Genomic DNA, 24147 nt, shown 5'->3' with positions numbered 1-24147 from the left:
AACAACTTTCATTAAATTAGATTCATTGCAGTGTTGTATTAAACTGCAGCACCTTTAGTTACACCGAGTATTTCCAGTTCAATTCAGTCCTTTTTTGTTTGTACGGTGATGTTCAGAGAGCTTACAGATATATCTCTATATTTAGAGAGCTTATATCTGCATTTCATCATTACTCAGGGCAAGATGCAGGGTATACCCTGGACAGTGTGACACAGGGCTAACACAGACCGACAGCAATTCAGTGAAGTTACAATCCCTGATGAGCCTAACCCTAACAGAGAACCCACAGAACATGCAATCTCCACACAGAGAAGCCCCAGGAACTTACTGCTGTGAGGCAACAGTGCTAACCATGGCATGAAATTGCAAAAAGTAATGGCAATCTAAAAAGTACACTATTAATAAACACTGCAGATGAAAAAATGTTGGATTGAGTTAGATAAATAGAACTGAATGGAGAAACTCAAGCCTTTTCTGTTCCTCCCTATATAAGATAATTATAAATCACAGCTGAAATGCCCGTACATGTGTATATATACTTATGATGGTGAGCATTAGAGGGAGTGTAAGAAAATGCAAGTAAAATGTCTTCCATGGCAGCCTGAAGAAAACAAATTCTAATAGATTAATTATTTATAGCTCTATCATTTGTCTGAGAAGAGACAATCCTCACAATCAGCAGAAAGTCCTGTTGTAAATGAGCTCAGTGAGCTGTGATTGGTTAACCTAGGCCACAGCCCCACTGCGTGTTGTCCAGGAGGGAGAAAGAGACGAACTGTAACTGAGTAAAAGAGTACACATTCATGTACTCTTTCACCACAGACAATCAAAAACACCGAACAACCCAGCCGCGCAGAGTAGTACAGTAATCTGTTACCAACAGTATTTCAGTAACTGCTGGTCTACAGCGATTTTCCCCACACAGCCATCTCTAAGTTTTGCAGATAAAAAAAAAGAGAAAATATTCAGCGAGCAGTAGTTCTCTGGTCAGAAATGCCAGAGTTTACTGTGCTCAAACGGCCTTCACAGTCACCAAAGTTCAGTTCAGCAAAGCAACTTTGGGATTAGGTGGAACAAAAGATTCAGATCATGGATCAGCTGTGTGATGCCATCATCTGAACATGGACCAAAATCTGTGAGGAATGTTTCCAGCACATTCTTGAATCTCTGTCATGAAGAATTGAGGCAGCTCTAAAGACCAAAGGGGATCTAAACCAGTACTAGGATACCTAATAAAGTGTTCAGCGAGTGTATGAACAGCCCTTTGACGATGCAGTTGGTGTTTAGGGTGGATTAATGGAGATCAGCATGTTAACCAATCTTCCACCAGATGGCAGTATCACTCCTTGTTTTCAGACTGTAGGCGCTCAGTAATATGAGGTCAGTGAAAGAACAAAGACTGGAGGCATTTTACTGTGCAGCATTGAATCATTCAAACTGTAACTTTAATAGGATGGAGTGATATACAATGCATCAGAACCCAGAGTAACAAACTCAATACTGGGCGTTTACAATTGAAAGTATTCACATAAAAACAACTTTAATTTAAAAAAAAAAAAAAAAAAGCAACGTAAAAATGTACAGAGCATAAAGATAAAAAAGTTTTAAAAAAGCAAAAACAAAACAGCTAGCCTGAAGGCAAGGAAACATATCTTAGTGGATTTTGCTGTAAACATAAAGAGAGTGCAGGCTCTTAACGGCATTTTAGTGTACTCATTTTTTTCCCTTGAACACACAACTTTTTTTGATTTCCTGAACCATCAACCAACACTTTTGTCTGTAGTAACGAGGCATGACTGGATTTCTTCTCAATTAAAAAAGAAAGAAAGAAAGAAAGAAAAACTGTATGTGGATCATTTTTTCACCTTTCTCCATCATTATTTTTATTAGTTTAGTTATACAGATTGGTTCCTACTAGTTATTATAACTGGAATAAATGAACTGGGGCTTTTAAAAGGATCTTATTTTGAAAGTTAACATCACGGAAGATACAAATATGCATATGAAATTTGCCAAAGTGACACACTGTGTTAAATTTATAGAGGTGCTGAAAAGAGTTTACATGGAAACCCAGGAAAATTCACTCTTATGAATTTTCATGGGTTTTCTTTTGTGTTTTTCACATTTTCATCCACTGAGAAACAAAGAAATGTCTTCATTAGCAGCCAATGGAATTCGTAAAGTAAGGAAGCAACAAGTTTGATCGGATATAACGTTAGGTGATCGTACGCACTGCAGACTACTGATGTCCCAGTTTGGAACTGTACTGACATTTACATCTACATAGCCTAAGAGTAATAGAGACTACAGTATTAACACCTATGCGTGATATTTTATAAAGTACAGCTACGACGTACACGTGGATTTCATCTGAGCAAACCATAATATTCATGTTCTGTTCCTTCTCAGCTGGACAGAGTCTAGTGATTGTTGTAAAAGTCTTTAATTTATTTTAAAATACATTGCTAAGAGAGGTTTTGGTCGCATTCATTCAGCTATTACTCACACACACACACACACACACACACACACACACACACACACACACACACACACACACACACACACACACACGCTTACCTTCATTCTCCTTACAAAACACCACTGACTTATACTCTTGTTTTCCTTTTAGGACAGTTCTTTAGTGATAACTCCTCACCCAGACAGCGAGATCTCATAGTCACTTGTTGACAACAGGGGGCGCCCGACTTTCTTGGCATTCTTGGCGTTGGTTATGCGAGCGGCCACGTCCACTGGCTTCTCAAAGTACCGCACGAGAGCCTGCTCGGTGAGGACGGAAGCCAGGAACTGCTCGAATGTGATGGCCCAGTCTTTGTCGATGCTCGTGCTGTGAGGCAGTCCTCTGTCGTGAGGCCCCCCGCCAAGAGGCCGGTTGGTTCTCTCGCCGTCGGAGCCGCCGTCGCTGCGCACCAGCACTGTGTCGTCCGCGATGTCCTCGCACTGCAGCTTCTCGTCCATCTCGTGAGAGCCCGCGCTGAGCACCGAGTAAGATGACATTGAAGTGTCATCTTTGGTTTCGTCGTCTGAGATGAGCATAGCCGAGGAAGTGCCCGTGTCTTTAGGGGATGAGTCCTCAAGCTTGATGTCTTGCATAGGGGGCAGCTGCTCGCTGTCTTCATCCCCCTTTCCCTCCTCACAGGGACTCGGCTTATTCTCAAGACCTGCAGGGACAAAAATGTCCCCCAGCTCCTGGACCTCCTGGGTGCCTTTAGTATCTAAAACGTCTCTCATGCACACGCTCGGCTCTGAGTTCCCCTCCTGGTTGTGGTCCTTTCTGAAAGAGGAGGAGAAGAGCTTTCCCACCTCTCCCATTTCCAGCAGCAGACTGGTGACCGTTGCTGTAGCGTGATAGAGCTCCTGCTCTGCCACATCTTCACTGAACATGCTGTAAAGGGTCTTGCAAAGCTCAATGAACTGGCTCTGCAGGACAGAAACATTAAAAACAGGTCACTGATGGCTGTGTTTTCACACTGCTGAGTAGTGTATGCAGCAAATGAAGTCTCACCTGGTTCAGTTTCGGCAGGTCTTTTGTGTTTTCCCGTTTAGGTTTCATCTCCTGGTTCCACAGTTTCAGGTAATGGCGGTAATCAGGAGTGTTCAGTTTCTTCACTGCAGAAATGGACAAAGAATGTGATCGTTCACCAGCTTAAATCATACTTTTTTTTAAGAAAATCTAAGAGTCCTTTCAATGTGGTCATGGAAGAAAAGCATGAATAACACATTCAGACCTATATGCAGTAATAAATGAGACCATGTTATTTACCTTTTTCAGTTTTGAATGTCACTCTGACAAAACCATCATCCTTCTCATTTCTGCACTTTGAGTCATGGCCTGAGAAGAAAGAGGAAGGTTGAGGTCAAACAGTTGTCTGGTTACAAATTCTAATTTATTTATTTTTTAAAGCATGTAGCAGCATTTGTAGTCCGGAGTTTGACTGAGCCTTTTTGACTCCTTGGTTCTTTTCTTTTTCAGTCAGTCTGTTGTAGATTTTCTGCTGTGCTTGGGGTCATTGTTCTGTTGCATGACTTAATTTCAGACAAGTTTTAGCTGTCACACAGACAGCCTCACATTTGGGTCTACAATACTACATACTACAAGGTGCTATGGTCCTGCTGCTGCTAAACAAACTGAGATCATCAGTCCACCACTGTGCTTGGCAGTTTGTATGAAGTGTTTTTGCTCATATGCTCTGATTGGCTTTCGCTAAACATGGTATCAAAGGACTTGGTTTCAGGACTCTTGCAGTTTGTTCAGATCGACCTTTGCAAACCTAAGTCATTATGTCATGTTCTATTTAGAGATAAAGAGGCTTTCTCCTGGCAACCCTTCCAGACAAGCTACACTTTTTCAGCCTTTTTCTACAGCACTGCATTAACAAAACTTCTTATTTTACAGAACTGCATAGAGGCTGATGGAAACTCTTTTTCACAAGACTGCAGAAAAGTATACGCACTAGAAGTCATTTGACCACGGATTTGATCTGCGCCTGTGTACTTCTCCAAACTTCATAATAGCTAAGAGACTCATGCTCTACATATTCAAAAACTTCACTCACTCGCACAGTTGTATAGTTCTTATTTAGCGCCTTTCTACTCTATTTGAGCTTGTCGTGCTTTCTTGCTACAAGCCTCATTCACATGCATTTATACAGCAGTTTTTTCCTATGCCCAACAGCTTTTGATCTAATAGATTGTAACTGTGGCAACTTGATGGATGCTCCACCTGCTGAAACACACGTGTGAAAACTTTCATTTGTGTTGCTGTTCCTTCATAACTGTCAGTGTGCACAACGTGCATCCAAAGCCTGTGGTGCCAAAGAAAATACAACCACACTATCACTTGCAAATCACATGATGTGAGGATCACGTGACTATGCATAACCACAACAGAAGTTTCACTCGTGCAAATATCATGAGAACCACGCCAAGTCATCATCATTATGTAGCATAATTCCTCATGCAAAAACAAAACAAATCTAAATCCCAACGAAAAGAACTAAACCTCACCGATGGATGTTTCTGGAGTGATGTCTTCAAAGAAGTACTGAGTGGCTTCAAATGCAGAGTCGGGTTCTTCTTGTTCATGAATCATTTCTGATAAAGAAGTTAGGATTTAGAATTCAACTTGATATCCTCAACATGTGGGATTGGACAATAAAAGCTTAAAACAACTGCTCCAGACTAGTTAAATGCACGAATAATGGACCTTTGGTTTCTATGACAAAATGTTATGAAAATCCAGAAATAAGGGTGCATTCAGCTAAAAGCTTTCAGGGTATAATTTATATCAACAGGGTGTTTCTTAAAGCAGGCCCTTAAAAAAAAAAAAAAGAAGCAATTTCCACAGTGAATGGAGAGAAAAAAAAACATAAAGCAAGAAGCATAACCATTTCTCTTTCCCATTTTCTGTACAGCTAGTATGAAATCATTTTCAGACTTTCTAAGGTCACCGCAATGAATCCAAACACACTCACCAGGGAGGACATGCATCTTGTAGAGCAGCTTTAGCTTCTCAGTGAGGTCCCCGTGACACAGAACACCTACAAACAACCAAAAGCTTTAGAGATCTGCCACATTACACCTCCAACTACCTCCAAATTACAAAAACAGTCTAAAACACCATTTTGCCAGCTGAACATCATCAGTCATGTTATCAGCTGTTAAATGTATAGAGATAATATTGAGAAAAAAAGAACTGATTAAAAGCTTACTGTACCTACCCAAACCGGTGATAAACTCTCTAAAGTTGATGAGGGCATCTGCGTTTTGGTCAAGAAGACGGAAGAAGCGTACAGCCAGGGGCTCCGAATGGGCTCCATTGGCCCAAGGGAACAGCAGGTTGAAGAGACCCTTAAACTGCTCCACGTCAATGCGGTACTGCTCCAGGTATGGCAGGCTGGGGTCATGGCGCTCTGTGGGGTTGCTGCTGCCGCCCCAGTAACAGCTGGTTAGGTGCTCCGCCTAAAGAAATTACGAAGAGGAGTTAAAAACGAAATGATAATTAGTTAATAAAAACCCCCCACATCTTATACCTTCTCATGTATTTTGAACTTTGGTTTATCGGAGACTTTAAGTGTAAATGTATCTGTCTCTAAAGCTCATTGGGTCAACTGTAGCCAGTGCTACAGGCTACAAATAAAATGGACGTGACAATCAACAAAAAAAAGCTTGAGACATTTTTCATAGTGCATGATTGAGGTATATTTTTTCACCACCCCCTCTAAAGATTAATGTATTTAACACAATTCAGTGGACTACATACTGAACCTCTACTACACAGACCTGTGGTATAAGCAAATTGTAAGCACAGCTTAAATCTATAGTCACTGGATTTGTCTTTAACTCACCTTGAAGAGCACGTAGAGCTCCTCCAACTCATCGATACTGAAGTCAGTCTCTGTTACAATGGTTCTGACCTGAAACATTATATAACCAAATTAAAAATAGAAGAGAGAAAATGAAATTCAGCGTAAATGTAGGGCAGACGATCAGATTACTCTACCGGCATTCTGCCCAAAAGAAACAATTAAAAACCTCTCAACACATTTACTTAATTCCAGATTCTGTAAGATGATCTCCTCACCACATTGCGTTTAGTTGTATCCTCAATGGTTTGGATGACCCTCAGTCTCTGTTTGAAACGCATCTGTTCAATCACGTCGGCACGAATGGAGCCAAATTTCTGATAGAAAGGAAAAAAGTAGGTCAGCTTGGCTGTGGTAAAACGATGTTATCACAGCAAAACAAAAACAGAATTGCAAAAAATGGATGGTATTAGGTAAAAGTGATGATAGGTAAAAGTCCAAACAAATCCCATAAAATTCTAAGTTCATATCTTCGGAGTGCATTCAGAGAACCAAAACCAAACTTAGAAAAACGCTTCATAGTCCAGGTTTATTACCTCGTAGGAGCTGCGTACGAGTTTGAAGATGTCCACCTCTGGGTGTGGTTCTCCATTGTCTGTGAGTAAAGAGTGCAAGTGAGGGATGGGAGGGAGGGTGCTGTCCTTATTGGTCACACTGTCCAGATACCTGCGATAGACAAGTTTTAAAAAGTCAGTGTCAAAAATGATAATCATGGCTGATTGACGTGTGTAAAAGATATTGAAATTAACAATTATTACTGATAAAGAAACACTAGAGAAAAATCACTGAATAAAAAGGAAGTGCTTCGTCTGTTCTTACCTCCCCAGTACGGTCATGGCCTCCCCATCGTCCTTGCAGCCCAGCAGCTGGTGGATGTTGGCGTGCAGCACGGAGAGCGCCAGCTGAAAAATGACTTTGATTCCATCATAGAAGAAACAGTCGACCACCACCACCGCGCTCTCGAACGGCATGACGGATAGGAAGAGGGTGAGGAACCAGGAGAGCGAAATAGTGGAGATGACACCAAGGTCCTGCATGCAGTCGTAGAGCTGAGGAATGTACTCACGGGCCAGCTCCTCGAACACACCCTGATCGACCAGAGCTCCTGTACAAGAAAATAATGTTAAATACACAGAAAACAAAAGTGAAATGGAGAGAACACGACATCCATATACTGACCCACAACCCTGGTATTGTAGTAGTCAGGTAGCATCCTCTCACAGAGCGCCACTAGCAGCCAAAAAGCCTCCTCTTCTTTAGCGTAAAGCAGCAACACCGACGTAACAATATTCATGGCCTGTGGAATCGAAGAAGAGAAGAAGAAATCAAGCATTGTCAAGGACTGCTGATTTTTCTGCCACTCCAATAAAAAGCAAGTATGTGAGCACCTGACAGTATCCGATGTTGGGGTTCCTGAACGCGTAGGCAGTGAGGACCCTGCGCAGGGCAGCGATGCCCATCTCGTTCTGGAAGGCTGGGTGCTCGGGTAAAGAGCGGTGCAGGTCCCGCTCAATCTCCTCTGTTGCCAGGTTGTATTTGCCCATCGATTTCTCCACCAGGTCTTCGTAATATCCAGGGTGGGTGGTCATCTCGTTGATCGCTCCTGTGAAAGACAAATGCAAGAATTAAAGGTTGGAAGATAAGAAAAACACAGTAGGGCAGCCAAACTATGCCAAATCTATCTCTGATTCATTGATTGCACATGAAGAGGTAAGTGATCTGATATATTTACTTATAAACTTAAATAATCTAATACATCTTTTAGATGTGTGATGACAGCTGTACTCTCTTGATCCCAGACAAATGGAATTACAACAGCTGAACAACCAAATGCATTAATGAATAATTCAAAAAATAAAACAAACAAAAATAGTAGTACAAACATTATCATATATATTTCAACTGATTGTGTAATCATCATAGCTCTGATTTTAAACCTGATTTGAGTAAATGAACAACAAAAAAAACTGTTTGTAATATAAATTATTCTTATTTGGCACGCACATACTGTAGCTCAGAGACCCATTTGTAGGTTTACAATTGGCCTCCAAGTCATCTGAATAAATTTGCAGCACAATTACACACATCAAAGTCCTCACGGACCTGTAATGTCTCTGTGCACATACTTCATTAAACACGCTTATTGGAATTTGCCCCAGAATAGAGCCTCGCCAAACTGGTTTTTAACCATTTGTTCTAAAATGAGACACACTTTGGCAACAGCTGAATGATTCAATAGAGCACGGTAAATTGTCGTCTCGGGATAGATTGCCGTCAGGAAAACTGCTTTCAGCAGTAACAAGTAGGTCATAGAGAGGAGGAGGAGCTGCTGCTGCTCATGGCCAGGCTCCGATCAGGTGAGGATGAGCGCAAGCTTGCAAACAGGAAAGTCTGGAGCAAGTGCATACCTGAACGCGCAACATGTTGTGACAGTTAGGAGCCTTGTGTAATCCACACAAATTCAAGTGAGATCTGAGATTGATTTTCAGACCCCCCCCCCCCAAAAAAAAACAAAAGAAGGAAAAAAAAAGGTCTCTAAACCATATGTACTCTGATAATCAGACCAAAGTTTTAATCCCAGAAAGATAATTTGTACATTTATTTAAATGTGTGGCTGATTATTTTCTTAGAAACTATCACTGTGCACATCAAAATCAACTACATTAATAAACAGTGCTTAGCAAATGTATCAGAGCTAAAAACGCTAATATTTTAGAAGTTTGTAAAACAAAAAAAGGTTTAAAACTAAAATCTGATGTGAGGCCTCTCAGGTACAGTGTACAATTTATTCATTTGTTGCTTGTGCTAGATCCAGACTGATATCAGCCATTTGCCGATACATTGTATCAGTATCAATAACTGCCAATAAATGATAATTAAAACAGTGAAGAACAGACAGAAGAAACACCCTTCAACTGTTACGAGTGTTGTTATCGCACAGTTTTACCACCAGAGGGCACTCTGCAACTTCCTCTTGGCAACTGGTGTTTGGAAAGCCACAAAAACAACAATCAGCTGATCCAAACAGAGCCTAAAGGAGTAATCCATTGACTTGTGACCATAAAAAAACCCCACTTTTTTAAACTCCTTTGTCTTATTATCGTATGAAGCACTCATCAGTAACTACATATAATACATTTTTTATGATACGAGTCTATTTAGAGGGTCTAAAAGAAAAAAAAAAAAAAGTTATCGACCAATATATCAAAATTTTAAACTACCAAATATCGGTTGGGCTTTAATTTTGGCCACCCTGAACATTTCCTCACCGGAGAAAAGCAGCCAGAGCTCTCCCCTCATACTCTCGGGAATCCCCTTGAGAACGAGTTCCTTCGTCTTCTCTGTGCGGTACATACACACCCCCTGTCCGTACTCGGTAAAGTGGTTCTTCCATGCCTGCTCCTTCAGGAACTCCTTCGCCTGATTGGGAAAGCAACAAAAATTTACATGCAGCTAGCATCAATCCACCGTGCAGTTTAATTATCATGCAAAAAAAATAAAAAATTGAAAAAGTACTACTTAGAATATCTTTAATTTTTTAAAAAAAATTTTTTATTGGAAACACTTCTGATAAGTGTAGTATGAGTTATTACTTTGTGCTATTGCAAGCTTGAACCGAAGAGCTCTCAGTGTTTTAGAGAAAATGCAATTTATCTCACCAGCTTCGGATTAAACTCTTCCGGGGAATTGCGACGATACATGGTCATGAGGGCTTGTGTGGCGGTGGGCACACTGCTGTCGTTCAGGTTAAATTTACGCTCGCCTTCTGAGCCCAGACTGTGCTGAGGGCTGCTGGACAGCAGGGATCCATGCTGGGAGTAAACCTGGAGATAAATCTTATTCAGCCTTTGAAGCTTTCACCTGGACAATGTCACAGTGTCCGAATGAAACTACCTACCTCATCATCTGAGCTGTTCAGGCTGCTAGTGAGTTCTTTTTCCAGGTAAGTCTTAGAGGTGGTTTGCTGCAGGAAGTCAGATAGCCTCTGCACCAGGAAGTCTCGGTCCTTCAGGTTAGCAAACAGAAAGGTCATGCGATTCTTGGTACTGATGGAGAGCGGGCTGGGCAGCACACTGGAGCTGTCTGCTTTTTCCACGATGGTCACCTGCAGGATGCCGGGAGTAAAATTTTAGAGCAACAAAGACCAAAAAATGTGTTTAGCTGAACATATTTCTCCATGTATGCAGCTATGGAGACTCACAGAGGATTAGCATTTACATTTCTTACATCTGCTAGAAATGCACCATTTGGTCACTTATAGATTTAATATTCATTTCAATTTGCTTTCAAACAGCAGATTTATTAACAGCTCAGAATGAAATCTATAGCTTACATTTTTAGAGCTGTATTACAGTAAGGCAGGTTTCGGTCAGTTCCTCTGAAGCATTTACTGTTTAAATTACACTTTAGACACATAACACAATTGGTATTATTGCAATCGGTCACACTGATGGAAAAATGTCTGGAATAGTTGGATCTTGGAGATGATTCGAATATTTGACAAGGCTGCATTGTATTTAAGTCTCCAAAATGGCATTAAATGCAGTTTAAAGTAACTTTTTTTTTCATGTTGAACTTTGTTTACAGATTGAAATTCAGTCATTAAATGATGTTAACCAATCGAAATCCATCAGATCCATCCAAAGATACAGTTTTCATAGTAAGCCAGATCCGAATCAAATTCCAGTTGCACAATGAGACAGATCCAAAATGGAAAAGACACCTCATCAGCTATGGCTGTAAGAGAGCCACCGTCTGTCAGTGAAGACTGAAATCAGATATAATTATAACTGATTAAACAGGGAAACATTAAAGCAGAGTATTTCTTTAAAACGTATTCATAAACTTGGGCGTCCATGCCGCCCACCCAACCACACCGTGGGGTGACGACAATAAACCATCAGCTTTTTATGGCTGATGGGTAACAAATAGGGGAGATTTCTAGGTATTTTACCTCGAGTGGGGATTGTCCCTTTGGACACCGTCTGAGGTCACTGTCCCACTATTGACCATGTGAGTCATCACATGAGTCAAGTTAAGAAATACATGTGTACATACAGAAAATGACTCCTAAATGGTTAAAACGCCACAGTCTACAGCTCTGTGTAAACGAAATGGATGACAGTGATTCAGCATGACAGCTGCATTATGTACACACTGTGTTTAAGAGCAGATGGGAAGTGACAGCCCCCCCACCACACCAATATCAGTCAGATAAATGACTGTCAAGCCGCTTATTTGAGCTCCAACGTGTGGGTCTGATTTTCAAGATCTGCTGTTTCCCTTGTTTTTATTTTTATTTTTTGAAGCTGTTAATAAACAGAATGACTCACCTCGCGTAGGGGGATGATGAGGCTACACAGCGACTCTTCCTTGCTGGTGAAGCAGATGTAGTTGGTGGAAACAAACATCTGTCCCAGGATGTGCATCTTGTTAAAGGGAGTCCACAGGGTGCAGTCTGTGTGACCGTCCAGTTTTTCATCTTTGGGCAGACGGAAGAGCGCTCTGTAGCGCTCGCTCTTAGCTCTCGCATCCAGATCTCTGAAAGATGCAAATTTCTCACATAAGATAACAGAAACTTGTAGATATTCAGTAGTTCTAAAAGCAAAGAAGCAGTAATGCTCTGCACCAGGACCTACCTCTTGAGTGCTGAGACCTTCTTGGGTGATTTCTTCTTCAGCTTGGGCAGCGAGCGGTCCTGCTCAAAGCCTTTGTTGTCGAGCAGTTGCCGCATGGCGATGTTGGCCAGCTGCTCCGCTAGCTTGAAAGTCTCGTTGATGTTTAGGAAGACGGAGAAGAGGTGCTCGTTGGAACGCGTGCTCACCTTGATCACATCAGGCAGAAGAAGGGTGGCGCTCTTCTCTAGCTGGGTGATATCTGCCCAACGCACCACCATTTTGACTGAAAGTAAGAAAAAAAGCCCCCCCAAAAAACAGGATATGCTTTTAATATCAGTGGACTAAAGTAGCCCTAAATATATGGTTTAAGCTTTGTGAAAGGCTATATCTTCAAAGAATATAAGAAAAAGATAATGGCTTAAGGCACAACAGCGTTTCAGACCAATATAATCTTGAAAAGACTTGTTCAGATCTCTGCAGTTCGAGGTCCTTTTGATAAACAGAAAAAAAAGACATTACTGAAGACAGTATAATTGGGTAATGTCCAACCTTCTTTTCCCAGCAAGTACGAATAGAAGCAGAGGTGGTTGATGCTGAGGTAGAGCCATCCCTGCCGAGGCACCTTTCCCTTCCAGTAGCTGCAGGAGTAATAGTTGACCAGCTTCTCCTCTTCGGGCATCCCAAACAGTTTACGAAACTTAGCGCTAGCCTCCTTGAACTTGTCTGTGTCATCGTCTTCTTTGACATCGTGGTTCTTGTTGTACTCCGCTATGATACCCTGCAGCATGATGAAGAGAGACAGCCCAACAGGCATGAGGTGAAATGCTTAGGGTGTATTGTAAATACCTCAATTTAAACAAAAACCTCTAAAGGCTGTTGGGTTTTTGCAGACAACCCACACATCCACATTGCTGTTGTGGACTCATCTGCACTACTTGCTTTACAACAAGCTTTCTTAAAGTTAAAAAAATAAAAATAAAACTTAATTGTTATCTAAAGCAAGCCATATTTTAAATGTAAACATAAAATAGGCCTGCAACTAGCAACTGAGACCATAAACACAGCAGTTAAGTGTTTAGTAAAGTGATAGGTGATAGATGTTTTCTCATAGACTTTCTGCAATCCCAGGAGTCGCCCACTGCTGGCCGTTACTAGGAATGTAAGTTAACGTCATGATTGTACAGTCAGAGTCATTACCTGGACCTTTCCTTTGACAAACGTGGTAATGTCATTCTCATTCTCAAAGATGGAGAGAGTCTGCAGCAGGTTATGTTCCAGCCACTCCCAGTGCTCTGTGATCTCTTTGCGGGAGGTTCCTGTGAAAGCAATCACAGTTCATATGAAGGCGTAATGTTTCAAAAGTGATACAGAGGGTTGTGCCCCAAAGCCACACACACATGTTTTTAAAATGTGTTTTTCTATTTTGTTTAAAAGCATCCCAGTAGATATTTTACCTCTTCAGCAGAGCACTACAGTTAATAAGACAGGTAAATGAGGACAGAGATATCGGTGCAAGTCAAGAAAACAATTACATGCTCTTTTTTAAAAAAAAACAAACAAACAAAAAACAGAAAGGATATCATGGCAATTTAGTTAGAACTGAGCAGTGAGATTAAAACTGATCTTTCTGGTCATGGGAGAAATTGATTGCAGTAATGGCTGCTACTGTGGGCCATTATCCCTGAACACTGCTGCAAAACAGCCCTTCAGTGAGTGCACATTGACTGCATTAGCCATGTCTGCCAGGCTGCTCCACTCGCCTGCTATCTCTGGGAGGAGGAATTAAGAACTGGGAGGGGAGGAGAGGGAGAGGCGAGGGGAGCCAATGGCATTTCAGAGCCAAGCAAGTCCTCTGTAGGCCTCCATTTCAGATAGAGAGCAGAAATGGTACTCTCACATTTGTATTTGGTAGATAACGACCTAATTAAATACGCTGTTACACGTGTTCAGAACAAAATCCGTTTGCCTGTTTACCAATCATGCCTCATCTTCATTAAGTGTGACATTAACTCAGCTATCAGAGCAGCCTGCTCGTCAGTTGTCTATTTGATTAATTTCTCTAAACTCCCTGAAGTTTGGAGAATTGATATCACTCTAGCTAAACACAACTAAATTTCTGAATAGTATTAGTGCACAGAAAGGCTGCCAAAAGATATTTTAGGATATACATCCGTGTGTGAAGTGCAGGAGTTAAAACTGGACCTGTACTAGTTAGTTTTAATGGTCAGCAGCAACAACACTTGGGTAGGCTGTGGTGTTTAAACTAATGTGTGCCAAGATAATCACCACCGCACCATCACACAACCATCAGCAGCCCGAACCATTGATACAAGGCAGGATGGATCCATGCTTTCATGTTATTTATGCCAAATTGTGACTTTGCCATCTCATCAAACCAGGAAACATTTTTCCAGTCTGTGTGAATTGGTTTAGCCTCAGTTCCCTGTTCTCAGCTGACCAGACTGGTGTGGTCTTCTGCTGCTGTAGTCCACCTGCTTCAAGGTTCGAGAGATGCTCTTCTGCATATCCTAAGTAACAAGTGGTTACTTGAGTTATTGTAGCCTGTCAATCTGAAATACTCAGACCAGCCCGTTGATACCAACAACCATACCTTGTTCAGAGTCACCTAAATCCCCCTTCTGCTCGATTTTGATGGTCCGTTTGAACTTCTGCTAGTCATTTTGACATAAACTCAATACATACTTAAATGGACTGAGTAGCTGACCTGTGATTGGCTGATTAGAAATTTGTGTGAATAATAATAAAAATGTTTGCTTGGAAAAGAGTAGTTACTGGATGTAACTCTAGTTCTCTGCTTATTGGTCCCTAAAGCAGGCTTTGGGGTTGCTGAAGTTGTGGCTTCACTTTTGTCTGTGGCGTTCTTTGCGACTTGCTTCCAACTTCTGCCTGTGTGTTATGATCAGCAGTTTTCCAGACCTTTAGGAAATTGTAATCAATAATTCAATTAACACAAAATTAAAATGAAATATCTCAGAAGTCGTTCAGCTCTATTAAGAAGTGTTTATGCATTTCTTAGCCCAAAGCGGGAATATTTACATACTTGGTTCAATATTGGTGCAAAGAAGAGTTCTGCTTCTAAAAAGTGCATTGCTGCTAAATGGCATGTTTACTGCCACAGTCTGTGGAAAGTAGCAGATTGGACTACTGTGAGAACCTGATGAGAATCACAATGAAACTACATCAAGCAATTGGCTGAAAACCACAGATTCTTGCACCTTTGCCCATAATCCTTTAAAACCACCAGTGCACAATGTAACACCTTGCATTCAGCAGCTAACATGGGTGACAGCAGCAAGGTAAACCATCCCGAGCTGTGTGAAAGCTGGTGGTAGGATTGCAGATGGGTCTGTAGTGGAGTGGCCCACATATGTGATGCTAAAATGTGTAGAATGGGTACACAACATACATTTTCAATTGTAAGTTTGCTTTTCTTTTTTTTAAATACTTGTATTTTCTTTCAGTTGTTCTGCACGTACCATGAGCAATGATCCAGTAAACTAAAGAGTCAGGAGTCTGGTAGAGGATCCTGTACGGGGCCATCCGAGCGCTCGAGTCCAGAACAACATCCAAGGTCCCAACAAGCAAACCTGCAAGAGCCCAGAATACATTTACTACAGAAAGAAGTCTGTTAGAAAGAAGTCTTACAAGTCTGTTAAGCGGCAACACAAAAGTCCTGCTAAAAATGTGCAACCATGTGAATCCATACACAAATAACATGTATTTACATTTTTATACCATGCTGTTATGCTTAAGCAAAAGGGGAAAACCATGAGGTCTTGTGGTTTGAGTACAACAAAAACATCCTGTGGCTAAAAACATTTCTGCTCTGCATTAAATGCTTTCACTTGTTCAACTTTATACCCACCCGTGATCTTTACGTGTGGTCTGACAGTTATGATTGTGCAGAGTGTGAAATGACTGCATATAACCACACGTTCTATACGAGCCATTCTGCACGAGGCATTTATGAACTAATGGACTTAATAGTGCTTAATAAGTCAGTTAATAATTTATAAGTCAGTTGTAGCCCATTAGTGTGAACCCATCTGGTTTACCAGATTGCAGAAAACAGCTGACCAGCAGGGTGTTTGTTCTCCTATTAAATTTGCCTTTTGAGCTCTGAAGGTTCTTTACAAAGGCAGACCCTTTATATGTGCCTTTGGATCTTAAAGAAATTAGAAAAAAGAAACACTGGTGATTTTATCAGAATTCACTCTGTGGGAATGCCAAGGTTTGCTTGCTTATTTTACCATAAGTGTAAAAGATATGCTGCTCCCTTCTGCTTTGTTTTTGACTTTTCTTTTATTAAGATGGCTTTCTGGGGTAGTTTTCTGCTATTCCTAGGCTGGATTATTATAATTTCCTAGTATCAGGATGTCTGAAAAGCCTTCAGTTGTTCCAAATGGGTGCAACTCGAGTCCTAACAGGGACTGTTGTGTTCTCTTTGCTGGCTCCCTGCTGGATCCAGAAGTAAATTTAACATCCTTCTCCTCACATACAAACTCCTGATATCCCAGCAGGGCACTTGAGTTCTTGAGACTGCAGGCTTACTTCTTCTTCCTCGAGTTTCTAAAAGTAGAACAGGAGGCAGAAGCCTTCAGCCATCAGGCTCCTCTCCTATGGAACCAGCTCCCAGTTTAAGCCCAGGACACAGACACCCTCTCTATTTTTAAGATTAAGCTTCAAACTTTTCTTTTTCATAAGACTAATACTTCAGGCTGGATCATCTGACCCTGAATCGTCCTTCAGTTTCCCAGCTATAAGCTCAGGCTGCTGGGGGAATTCTCATGATGCACTGAGCACTTGTCATCCTTTCTATTCTTTAACCTACACATGAATTTTTGCACGACGTGATTTTTCCCCCCAACGTTTGTTGTTTGTTGTCTCTCTGTGCCTTTCTTTTCTCTTCTACAGTCACCCCCTCAACCCATGACGGAGACAGGCAGCCTCCCCGACTCTGCTTCTGCTCGAAGTCTCCTACATTAAAATGAAAATGGTAAAAATATCCCCCAGCATTGCAGAATCCTTACTCATAGGGGGTCTTTGGATTTCTATAAGTTCTAGGGTATTTGTCTTCCAACACAAAGTGTCTTGAGACTTCTTTTGTTGTGATTTTTGCACTATATTAAACAGAAAAAAATAAAGTGCCATGAGAGACAGGTTATTTTTGTTCTGCTGCTCATCAGGGCACACACAGTATGAGTCACACAGACAGCAAGAGAGGGAGGAGGGAAACGAGATAAAAGGAAGGAAGCTGAAGTGTATTTTCATGGGGGAAAAGCAGTTTAAGAGAGAGAAATAATAAAAGAAGCACATCTGCATGGATTAGACTCACTGACCGCTCTGCTCTCTAATCTCTGTACTCATGTAAAATCTGCCTCTGCCTTTCTTTTCACCGTCCTCCTTATCAGTTTCTCTTACCTCTCAAAAGCAGAACAGATCAAGAAGCCTCATCAAAAAGCTGGTTAACCTGACTGATATCTGCTGTGTACTTCTTTAGTTACACTTGTGCCAAATGTTACAGATCATGCGTAATAGCCGTTTCCTGAGAACTCCAGCCGTAGACAAATAAACAAAAATACTGACTCATACTTGTAACATCTTGAACCTTGAGAAGCGCCTGAACAAAGCAGTAAACCACCCAGAGGCGACTGGAGTCTTATACACCCCGAAACCAGTGAGATAATCCACACTTTGGTTTACCCCGCTGAGAGGAACAGCAAAACTGTTATGAGTGTGAAGACAACTTCCTCTTTGACACAAGAACGTTGACAAGGTTAAAAAGTACATACTTCACACCAACGCTTGCACGTTGACCTCAGAGAGGACTTTAATGTGTTAAATAATCAGCATTTTGTAATTTGTCTCAAAAATAGATGTGATAGATAGAAATTCAGTGTCCAAGTATGAACTGCTGGAGTCTGAGGAGGGAAAAAAGGAAGAAAAAAAAAAAAAAAGAGACTCAGTTGTGTTGCATGGTATGAATAGCTTAGCCTGAGGAGGCGTCTGCTTTGAGGTTTAACGCAGGAAACTCAGGTGAGACCACTGAACTTCTATAACCACCTTGATCTTGGTTCATATAGTTTAAAGACAGTTGTTCAGCTATTTTTGGACCCATTTTGCTAATTTCTATACAATACTGTGCAAAAGTCTTTAGCCACGCCTCATTTCTTTCAATTTTGCTACATAAGTGGGATACAGGTGCAGCAAATTAATGAAATAGGCATGGAAATACAGTATATAAGACAAACAAAACTGTATAAGAATTTGTACAATTCTAATGAGATCGAAAGTCAATAATTGGTATGACCACCTTTATTCCTCAACACAGCCTGAACTCTCTTAGGCTGTCTTCAGGAACAGTTCTCCAGGCTTCTTGAAGGACATTCAAAGCTCGTCTTTGGATGTAAAGATGATCCCACGTGTGGAGGTCTGGATAGGCCAATCCATAGCTGCAGACATTGTTGTGCCTCTTTCCTGATTTTCAGCCCAGATCTTGTGTAATGTGGCATACCTCAGTCTTCAGTCTTATGAAGATCTTCTTGACAGCCAGATTGATTGATCAGCTCTGGATTTTTTATTATTTCTTAAGCACATAACTTTCAGACACTGTTCATTTGTTGTGGATTTTTTTTTATTTTTTTATTTTTTTTTAGACCTACCACTTCTTATTCTGTTCTCCACTTTTTTTCGACTCTTCAATTTAAAAGTTTAAAAAGCACACCATAGCAAGATAAGCCAGTTTTTTGATCCAACAAAACAAATTATGTGCTTTTACAACAATAAAGGTTGTCTGTTATGTGTAGACATAACACTGATTCATGTCTTGAGTTAGTTACTTGAGCCAGTGTCTCAATGAACAGCCTGGAGAACTGTTGCTCAAGAGCCCTTTAAAAAAAAAAAGAAGGAAAAAAAAGAGAAAGTCTATCTCCTTGGAAGCAAAATATTACAGACATGAATATTGTGACTTTCCGCGGTACTGTATACAAGAGAGGAGTCATTTCACTGTCTTTATCGCGATAGATCTTTTATCAAGTGTACCATAAGCAACCCCAAAAACCACACCCCGGCAGCATTAACTCATCAAACCAAAGTTCATGCGACTGCTTGTTCCAAATCAAACCTCTGCCTTTACGAAGACATTTCCTTCCACAGACTGAAGCAGTGGGTGCGCAACCAGCATGAAGCTGTGTAGCATCCAGCATGTGGCTGGAAAACTCGGAGCAATCGTCCCCTGAACAGTCGAATCATGTGATGTTTTGTGCTTTTCCGCTCAGACACAATCAGAGATCCTCATTGTTAGAGGGAAACAAACCACACTCTCTGAAACATTAACGCATTTCACTCAGCAGAAGAACAGGAAACCAAGCTGACAGCACTGGTAAAAATACATTTTTCCATTGTTTACATCCTCTTTCTGCTTGGGTGAGCAGAGTCGGAGGCCCTGCTGGTGTGGGATTTTCTATTAAGCAAACAAAAGGCCACAATCTTCCCCAGAATTACAATCAATACCGTTTCAGATAACAGAAAGCCAAGACAAGGCTGGATCTTTATCTTCACCACATGAAATGTTTCACTGCATCCATTTAAGATATTAGATACATTTTTCTGCTTTTCCACGCGCCACATCTCTCTGCCTGCTCACATCAAAGACTCGTCTTAAAGCACAAGATAAGGGAATCTGTCCGGCACGACACAGTTACACCAGGCAAACATTTACTTATTATCAGGTTGTGAAATAGTGTGTTGTACTTGGTGTCATTTTATGCTAAAAGCACCACTGTCTACAATTGTGTAACGAGTTGCACAATAGGCATATTCAGTGCTTTTACATCTGATAAAAACACATTTTGTTGTGCATTTTTAAATTTCCTTCCTTTCTGAATTTTATATTCTACCCTGTTACTGTAAAGGCTGATTATACAGCATGTGACCATCAACAGTTCAACACTGAAGTGAGCAGACACCTCCCAGCCTGCATTATATGCGCAGCGCTGTTAGCTCATATGCTGCAAGTACAGCTTATACACTGTAAATCTGAGATTCCCAACCTTTTACAGCTCATTTGGTAGCCCAGCCGACTACCTTTACATCTTAAGCTGGTTCATTTTCACAGTTCTGATAAGCATGTAGAGGAAAAAGCAAATATTACAGGAAGGCCGATAAATGTGGTACTTTTTGCATTCTTACTATTCTTAGCCACTACAGACCCCGTTTATGAGCACCCACACGGCTAACATATTTCATCCTACAGGTTTTTCTTGAGTCTTCAGTGGCTCTTTGAGGGGTTACAGTGAAGAAGTGAGAGGTCTTTTATAATGCTGATAAAAAAAAAGAGAGAGAGAAAAACTGATGTGAAAGTGGCTCTCACTGTGTCGATACATCTTCCTCTTCTTTTGGATGTATCCAGCCTTACATTGTCAAAAAGGGTTAGTTATCAGTTTCTCTACATACAGTGCAGAAGTTCTGCAACTGCTCGTGCAGGGTTGGTCCTCATATTTTATGATGCTGCCACCCATAGACTCACATAACCCAAAGTTTTTCTGAAGCAGCTAAAGCAAGCACATATTTTCCATTTTCCACCTCCCTCCAGCTCTGAGACATGGGAGCTGCAGCTCGGTCAAGATGAATATGCTGATCTGTAAAAGGCTCGAGTCTGGTGCTGCTGATGGCTTCTCCTCCCCCTGAAAGGACTGAGGGCAGTACCAGTGTCACTGGGTGCTGCGTGCCAACTGGCACACAATGCAAGTCAGCAAGCTCAGCTTTTACATAAAAATGACATCATCTCCCAGCACCACTTAGCACACTCTGCGTTGCCACAGCAAGGACACACTAGAGACCGAGAAGAGAAGGCAGCAGGTCTAATTATCAATATGATAGCAGGTCATATTACCAATATTAGTGTCTAAATTTGTAATCATTCGTCTTTTTCTGGAATTGAGAAGAACCCTAATGTTTACCGGCCTCCTTTATGGGAATAAGGCTGGGAAATGGTGACGAGATGACACAAATCTGCCTGCGATCAGATATTTTGCTAAAATACTTGCATCTCTTTATTTGCATTTAATTTATTAGACTGTGTTAAAAAATGAATTAAAGTCTGTTTATTCTGCCTAAAACTGGTTTCTGTATTACATATTCAGGAAATTCACTGTAACATTGATCCACCAGATAATTACAGCAAATCTATGCAACGCAAAATCTTGCTGTGTTGTGAAAATCTCTAAAGATTTTAAATGGAGCCATAATTAAGACGTGTAAGGTGGGATTTGTCATTTTAAATTCACAAGACGATCATTTGTCCAAGGACGACAATTATACTATACGTTCATGCGGCTCTAATGACTTTAGATGCACTCAGCCAACACAGGAAAAGGAGAAAAACCAACCAATTAAGTTTTAGTTTCACCTTGGACCGTAACACAATTACATTTTTACTACATTTGTGGGAGCGTCATCAGCAGGACTGATTATCTGTGCCGCCTCTGCGTTACACAGCCCCTCAGTGTTTGAAGCAAATAAATTTCAGCGTACTACACTCCGAGGTGAAACTAAAACTTGATTAGCCGAGCACAGTGTTTATCTGAAATCACTGAAGGCACGTATGAATTCAACTCCTGTGTCTCTCATTACAGCTAAACTGCTCGTGCAGGACAGTTATCGTGTTAATTGTGTTCAAAGGCTGAAGGTGTGAATGTGAAAATCTGTGGTTGTCTGTCATTCTGCGTCAGACATCCGCGTTGTACATCCTGGATCGACCTAACCAGGATGTACCTCACCGCCTTTTACTGTATAACAGTTGAAACTGGCCCCCGACTCACCCACCCCTCAGTCACAGTGGTCCTCAGAGATTTCAGTCTTGTCACAGTTCAAGGTGTTAGAGCTCAGTGGGCGGTGACACTGACTGACAGAGACTGAGAACTTCTCGGCGGGGGGACAGAAGCAGAGCTGATGAACACAGATTACTGACAAAAGCATCACTTTCTCTTCGGCTCTGGATCACAAGGAGTCTGAGCAGCTGTTTAAGATGCTCTTATATGAAACACATCCCCTGAACTAATTTGAATGCTAATATTCAAATTAGTTCAGGGGATATTGTAGATTAAACTGTCTGGGACCCAGACAGTTTAATCTACAATATCCTTCATGTACGAAAACTATGTAAAACAGTCTTCTTTATGTTCTAAACTGTTAAATAAAAAACACATATCCTGCCATCACCATAACCTGTCCCTCTCCTGTGCCTCCTGCTTGACCCATTTTGGATGGAACAAGCGAGGAGGGAGGAGGAGGAAGAGTGAGAGAATGAAGCAGGGGGAATGATTCAGCATGAGCAAGCAAACAGACTCAAACAGATTCACTGTTGTTGAGGCTTCACAGCCATTAGCAGCTGCACAGCTGAAACCACAGTTGCAATAGTTGTTGTTGTTGTGATGGCTGGAATCTAATTTCCACTGCAGGCAGGAACACCCTGAGACATTTTAAACCATATTATGACCTCCAATATGGGTGGGTCGGTGGGTGGAAGCTGTGTAAGCAGGCAGTAGATCCCACACACTGTAGAATCTGCTCTTTGCCCCCCCTCCCTCTGTGTGATGTCAGCGCTCTGGGTCACAGTTTGTCACCGGCATGAAGGAGGTCTGTGAAAGCAGCAGGCTCAGCTTTTCTCCGTGGAAGACGCGACCAGGTGAAAGGCCGTCTGGCAGCTGCTTGGTCACGTGCTCTTCCATTTTATTTATTTATTTTTTGCCGTCCAGCATCGACTTGCGGTTAAGCCTGACAAACTGTCACCGTGCAGCTGACCATCACCTGACCTTTTTCTCTTCCCAAATTTACACGAAATACTGGATTTTCCCCCCCTTACGGAGTCATGACAACAGCTTACAAAACATGGTACTCACCCGCCAGTCCTCCGCCTCCATCCCCGTGGCCCTTCCGTTTCTGAAGGATGAAATACGGGTTCGCTCTCTCGGTGATCCATAACGCACCAGCAAGTAACACATCTTCGGGAGTGACCCACATGCTGCTGTTTTTATTATTTTTATTATTATTTATTATTTTATGGGGACATCGAACCCCCGGGACTGCTGACGGTGACCGCCAAACTGGTCTTACCGGGACGTGTGATTGTGTTTAGATTGTGTTATTATTTTTAGATCACTAAAGGATCGATGAAGGCCTGATCGTCTCTCGAGCAGCTGCAGGATCTAGTATTGGATATCCGAGCAAAAAGAAGCGCAAGCAAGCGTGCTATAATTAAACCTGGCAGGCGCGGATCGGTCGGGTTCGGCCTGCAACATCCAAGTCCAGACTTCACATTTCGTGCACGCAAACCTTCTCCTGCAGCAGCAGCCTCCTGAGCCCACGGAGGTCTTTTAAACAAACAGATGTCTTTGAGGAATCGTGTGCAGCTTCGGCTCTGTTTGTGAGCGCACACAGGCGCAGTGCTGATCAGTCTTTGTTGACCATGCTCCGCGGCAGGTGCGATTCAGTCTTGCAGTGCTTGCTTGCAGAGAAACCCACGACACAGTCACCACGGAACGGTCTATATGGTCCTTTCGGCCGCGAAGTCCACGTCCGCGTGCTGATGTCAGGCGACACTTGTACAAATGAAACGACAATAACGCCGCGGTCCTCCTCTCCGTGTCAGCTGAAGCTGCTGCCTCACGCAAAATAAAGCGCGTCACGGAGCGCGCGACGTCAGCGGGAGGAGGTGGAGACGCACACGGAAATACCGAGAGAGCGATGTTTCTACAAACTCACATTGTTTATTGTAGTTTTACTTTTGTAACCTTAAGAAAACCCCGAACAAAAAACAAAACAAAAAATAGAGTTTTGTTCTTTGATAAATGGTTAAATATCCAAATCAATACAAGCAGAAGGAACAATCCTGCTATTCAGAGAGAGAACCTGCATGGCAACATTAGACCTTAAATTCAATTCTCCCCCTCCCCATGTATTTATTTATCAGACATGTGCATCTGGTTCATGGTGTTGACAGTTTGCCAATCGAACACAGCACAACAAATCCGGCTTTGTGGTATAAAAAGTCATTTTAATAGAACATAAATCAGTTCAGACACCGCGCTGGGTTTACATAAGTTTCTGAGAACAAACCCGGC

At 41.7% G+C, this 24147-nt stretch overlaps 1 protein-coding gene across 1 annotated transcript; it reads right to left on the bottom strand.

The window, feature by feature from the left end:
* Positions 1–1451: 1451 nt before the first annotated feature.
* Positions 1452–23680, bottom strand: tbc1d9 (TBC1 domain family, member 9 (with GRAM domain)). Its single transcript, XM_063476115.2, has 21 exons — positions 22927–23680; positions 15502–15612; positions 13202–13320; positions 12554–12782; positions 12026–12287; positions 11720–11927; positions 10285–10491; positions 10046–10210; positions 9656–9806; positions 7775–7989; positions 7566–7683; positions 7206–7491; positions 6923–7052; positions 6605–6703; positions 6369–6437; positions 5742–5982; positions 5496–5561; positions 5029–5115; positions 3785–3853; positions 3527–3630; positions 1452–3441 (listed from the first exon to the last, which is right to left on the bottom strand). Exons 1-21 carry the CDS (start codon positions 23045–23047, stop codon positions 2656–2658), a joined length of 3843 nt encoding a protein of 1280 aa, XP_063332185.1. The 5' UTR covers positions 23048–23680; the 3' UTR covers positions 1452–2655.
* Between the last annotated feature and the right edge of the window lie 467 nt (positions 23681–24147).

The sequence above is a fragment of the Pelmatolapia mariae genome, linkage group LG6, assembly GCF_036321145.2.
Source record: "Pelmatolapia mariae isolate MD_Pm_ZW linkage group LG6, Pm_UMD_F_2, whole genome shotgun sequence".
Lineage (NCBI taxonomy): Eukaryota > Metazoa > Chordata > Actinopteri > Cichliformes > Cichlidae > Pelmatolapia > Pelmatolapia mariae.
The sequence above is the reverse complement of the archived record's forward strand: the minus strand, read 5'-3'. Positions and strand labels throughout refer to the sequence as shown.

Coding starts and splice junctions, on each gene's coding strand:
- tbc1d9 (XM_063476115.2), bottom strand. CDS start 23,047: ATGTGGGTCACTCCCGAAGATGTGTTACTTGCTGGTGCGTTATGGATC. Junction 10,492..11,719: donor TCATCATCCCCCTACGCGAG/GTGAGTCATTCT, acceptor GGCATCCTGCAG/GTGACCATCGTGGAAAAAGC. Junction 5,116..5,495: donor CAAGATGCATGTCCTCCCTG/GTGAGTGTGTTT, acceptor CTTCTTTATCAG/AAATGATTCATGAACAAGAA.